Source organism: Triticum urartu, chromosome 2 (genome assembly GCF_003073215.2).
Source record: "Triticum urartu cultivar G1812 chromosome 2, Tu2.1, whole genome shotgun sequence".
Lineage (NCBI taxonomy): Eukaryota > Viridiplantae > Streptophyta > Magnoliopsida > Poales > Poaceae > Triticum > Triticum urartu.
The window spans coordinates 213111136-213116304 of NC_053023.1; the positions used below are offsets into that span (position 1 = coordinate 213111136).

General features: G+C 41.0%; 1 protein-coding gene across 1 annotated transcript; it reads right to left on the minus strand.

The window, feature by feature from the left end:
• Positions 1 to 1998: 1998 nt before the first annotated feature.
• LOC125541427 (dynein light chain LC6, flagellar outer arm-like) lies at positions 1999 to 2465 on the minus strand. The gene is made up of 2 exons (XM_048704844.1): positions 2328 to 2465; positions 1999 to 2160 (listed from the first exon to the last, which is right to left on the minus strand). Exons 1-2 carry the CDS (start codon positions 2463 to 2465, stop codon positions 1999 to 2001), a joined length of 300 nt encoding a protein of 99 aa, XP_048560801.1.
• Between the last annotated feature and the right edge of the window lie 2704 nt (positions 2466 to 5169).

Below are 5169 nucleotides of genomic sequence, written 5' to 3' on the forward strand. Positions count from 1 at the left end.
ACTTCACATCAGGTTTATAGCCACCAAGAACACAACTAAATTGAGTGTTTCAACTAAATATCTATAAAAGTATAACTAGCTCCAATGAGCTAGAACTAAATGCTTCTTCACTTCTTCATCCTAGAGCTTGCGACGAAACATGAACGAACGCCAACATCTACATGTTATAGAACAAAAAAATGGTTAGGGACAAAATAAAAGCAATCAATGAAACAAAACAGGACTGCACCATATCACAGGAAGTTCCATATGAGCTAGAATATGGCCAACTGCATTATGCACTGCTCATACATGGATATATGCCTACTAATATTAACATACTGATCTAATACAGAGCATAGGCATCATGCATACCCTAAGCATATACAAACAGATGGTATTCAAGATGATGTGCTGCATATGCAAAATAAATCAAGAAACTACAACAGGGAACAGGAAACAGAGCCTCAAAGTGTTCACTTGTCATGTTTTGTCCGCCATTTTGAGATCGACACGCACCAAGCAAACAAACATGATTGCTTTATTCCTTTTGGATTAAAACAGGAATATGGTGTTCCACCTTATACTACAACATCATCAGGATTAAAACAACAAATTTATAGTCAGAGTGCTAGATGAGACAAATATCAATTGAAACCAACTAGAATAGGTGAGCCAGGAATAAGTAGCAACAGGAAAATAATGGTACATTCACAACTTAAGTTCAGGAAAATATCACCACATGTATCAGTATACATGCAGCAATAGTATCATTGAGTACAGCAAAACAACAGCTTGACCCATATAAGTCACAACTCTAAAGAAAGAAAGAAAGAAAGAACGAACAAGTTTAGCTAGCTATGTATTCCTAGTTGAGAGCTAAGCAATTTGTTTGTTTATGCTGTAACTGACGGACCTGGTACAAGAAACAAGCAAAGTGAAACAGTATTGCCCAATTCGATGGCAATACAAGCTAAGCAACTTAGCTAGTAGGTGACCATCCAATCCATGATGCAGCAGCAGGTGCAAATATGATATGATGTGAAGAAGAAGCTAGCTGGAGAGGTTGGGGATGAAACCAAAATTACAAACCATTGTCGGACCTCGCATCACCACTGTTTTATCATTTTATAAGCAACCGGAAACTATGCAGAGAGCAGACTGGACAGTAAAAGAATTATCAAGCAGAGCAAAACAGCAGCGTGGCCATCAACTCATAGCCCTGAAGAAAGAAAGAACCAATAGGGTTAGCTACTTATTTATTCAGAATTGAGAGTTGAGCAATCATCAGAAAACTAAAGATACTGCTTAGCTAACTAAATAACACATCATTCAGTCCCAAGGTATAATTCTGACTATAATATAAGCAAACAACTAAAGACACTACGTACTTAGAACTCAATTAAAAGTGAGAATGGTTTATGAAAACAATCTGATTTTATTTGTTTACATTAGTAAAAACAAGTCTATCAGGTAAGATCAAGAACACTAATACTAACACAGACATATCTTCCTTTATGTGAACAAGTGTGCTTCCTTCATTAATTAGTAGTAATTGTTCATTGCTAATACAAGCACACGCCCTGGCCTATCGAAGTCCGAATCTAGTTAAATCGCACCATGGACGTGTCATATCACCAAGGCAAGTACTAGTAAATCTTTGCACCATTTTCAGATAGATAAAAATGTAGTTGTACTCATCCTAACTAGCATTGTGTAGGAGCACTAGAAGAAAGGTGGTTTTCAGTATACTACATGGTGTGTCAAAAAAATTCAAAATTTCTATTCTGTTATTTCCAAGTACCAAACGCAAGCTACAGAACGAATCACATAAATGCTATAGTGATTCTATCCAGATTCTGAAACCATGTGGAAGTATAAATGGCTTCAATAGCCATTATTTAAACTGATCAGAATTGCAAAATGCCACCATCAGATTAGAACTCACGTAAACCTACAGACCAGGAAAATGCATCACAAGTTGTATGCTCACCTTGTCACTTAAACCTACAGACCAGATCAGCACGGCAGCGGTTGCTCATCCGCCATGCCTTTGAAGACGAGGAACCTGAGCAACTCGAACTTGAAGTATATGAAGCTCCCCTTGCTGTGCGTGAAGTAGCAGCCGAAGCTGCAGCCCACCACGCACTGCCACCCCGGGCCATGGATCATGTCGGACTCCTGCAGTGCAGCCGTCCAAATCAGATCCAATCATTCGGCAGCACTTGCGCAGCTAACTGCTGATTTATGTTCAAGTACATCGTTCTTTCTCTTGCAAGACTGTCTCTAGCTTATTACTTGCAGATTCAGAGGCTGTAGATTTGGGGGCGGTATTGGCAAGTTTCTACCTTCTTGATGTGCGCCGTGATGCTCCAGCAGTCGAGGACGTTGAAGCGGTCGAGCGCCCTGGACGCCGCCGACATGGCCTGCAGCTGCATCTTGGCCGGCATGTCGGTGTCCTCCACCGTCGCCTTCCCTTCCAGCATCCCGCTCGCTCGAGTGGACGAACAGCCGCGCGCATGGACCGGAGGTTGGGGGAACAGCCGCTACAAGCACAGAGAGTGGGAGAGGGGGGATAGAGGCGAACCACCACCGTACCAAATCAAGAAAAAAAAACTGAAATCTGAGAGGGGAGATGGGTCGGACCTTGAGGAGCAGAGGGAGATTTGGGAGACCGTGATGGATTTGGGAGGGGGAGACCATCCTGGTCGCCATGGGATGGCTCATCGGAGAGGAGATCGCTGCTGCCGGCACGCATCCTTGCAGGTTGATGAAGAACCGGTCGTCCTCGAGCAGATCAAGGCCATCCCGGAGATGGATCGGCGCTTGAGGGCTCGGGATTCACCGGAGCAGCGCGGGATCGAGTTGGAGGCGACCGAAACCCTAGCCACCACGGGCTAGGGATTTGGGCTCCCCCTGCCATGGCCATGGTCGCGGGGTAGGAGTTGGGCTTGAGCTGGGTTGGATCTGGAGGCCGCCGGCGGGGCTGGTTGAGAGGAGGTCGCCGTCGGCAGGTGGGATCGGGGGAGAGGATTGGATCGAATCGTGGGAGGTGTGGCGTCACGACAGAGATGACTTGGAAGGGGAGAGGAGGAGAAGGGAGTGAGGAAAGAAAGGAGGCGGGGGGTGGATGGAAAATGACCTAGGGTTTTGGAGTTAGTGTGGAAGGGTTGAGGACGGCCGTTGGATCCGCGAGCATCCGACGGCGTATGATGCACGATCCGCGTGAGAGGTCCACGGACCAATCAGAATGCAGAATGTTGTTGTGACCATCTAAATAGGTCATAGTTGCCTAAAAATAATGCATTAAAATCATGTCAGCTATTTTATGACTTGAGAAATTCAAAAATAAAATGGAAAACCTTCTCATTGTGTCACCAAAACGTGAACAAGTTTTCATAAAAAAATAACAAACATGAAAAAAGATAAATATACTTAAAAAGGTGTAGTGAGACATGAGTTTTTTTTGGCAAAAAAGACATTTTCCATTTTTCGAATCCCTGAAATTAGTTTTTTGTGAAGGACCTATAATAAATTTGTTGACAAATTGGATCAAATCAATTTTTTAAAATATTAGGCCATATTTAATGCACAATTGATCAAATGGTTGGGTGTAAAAAGTCTTGATCCACCTCCCGTGAAAAAGACAAATTTCCGCTGATTCAGATGGAAGCGGGTCAAATTTGAACTATAGCTACCTTGTAGTTTGATCTTTATTTTTTCCAAAAATCATTTCTCGGTACATAAGTATCTATTTAATCAGAGAAACACCAAAAAAATTCCAAGATTCAACCACTATCTAGGAACGATCATTCCCGCCGTTTTGACTACATTTTGAAACGGGCATAAAAAATTCAAAAAAAACAAAAAATTGGGAAACCTTCGCATTGTGTCATTATATGTGGCCAAGTTCCCAGGAAAAATAATAAAATTGTAATACGGCAATTATTTTAAAAAAGTGTTCTCAGAAACAAGCTGTCATGTGTGGAGATCAATGGCTTTCAAGCCAAATGATTAATCTTATGGCCACATTCATGGCATAGTTTGTTTAAATGATCTCATATTGTGCACAAGGGTGCATCTTGGAATGGCAAACAATGTTGCCTAAGGAAGTTTTCATTTTCTTTGGACGAAAAAACCATTTTCCATTTTTTGAGTGCCCAAAAGGAGGTTTTTTTGTGAAGGACCTCCCAAATAATTGTTGCATAATTGGACCAAATCATTTTTCTAAAATACTAGGCCATATTTAATGCACAATTAACCAAATGATTGGGTGTAAAAAGTTTTGATCCACCTCTCGTGAAAAAGACAAATTTCCACCGATTCAGGTGGAAGCGGGTCAAATTTGAACTGTAGCTACCTTGTAGTTTGCTCTTTATTTTTTCCAAAAATCATTTCTAGGTACATAAGTATCTATTTAATTAGAGAAACACCAAAAAAATTCCAAGATTCAACCACTAGCTAGGAACGATCATTCCCGCCGTTTTGATCGCATTTTGAAACGGACATAAAAAATTAAAAAAACAAAAAATTGGGAAATCTTCGCATTGTGTCATTATATGTGGCCAAGTTCCCAGGAAAAATAATAAACTTTTAATACGACAATTATTTTAAAAAAGTGTTCTCAGAAACGAGCTATCACGTGTGGAGATCAGTGGCTTTCAAGCCAAATGATCAATCTTATGACCACATTCATGGCATAGTTTGTTAAAATGATCTCATATTGTGCACAAGGGTGCATATTGGAATGGCAAACAATGTTGCCTAAGGAAGTTTTCATTTTCTTTGGACGAAAAAACCATTTTCCATTTTTCGAGTGCCCAAAAGGAGGTTTTTTTGTGAAGGACCTCCAAAATAATTGTTGAAAAATTGGACAAAATCATTTTTCTAAAATACTAGGCCATATTTAATGCACAATTGACAAAATGGTTGGGTGTAAAAAGTTTTGATCCACCTCTCATGAAAAAGACAAATTTTCACCGATTCAGATGGAAGCGGGTCAAATTTGAACTACAACTGCCTCATAGTTTGCTATTTATTTTTTCCAAAAATCATTTCTAGTTACATAAGTACCTATTAAATCATAAATACATGGTTTGGTGGTGATACGTCGAGGTTTGGACGGTGGCCGAGGGCTCCAACTCTAGAGCGCGTAAACTCGCATGCTCGCCGTGTGGTCACCGCATGACC

Bases quoted from the DNA above. Each gene is read 5' to 3' on its own strand.
- LOC125541427 (XM_048704844.1), bottom strand. From the start codon at position 2,465: ATGCTGGAAGGGAAGGCGACGGTGGAGGACACCGACATGCCGGCCAAG. The intron at 2,161-2,327 runs GTAGAAACTTGC...GCTGCACTGCAG, and splicing joins TCACGGCGCACATCAAGAAG to GAGTCCGACATGATCCATGG.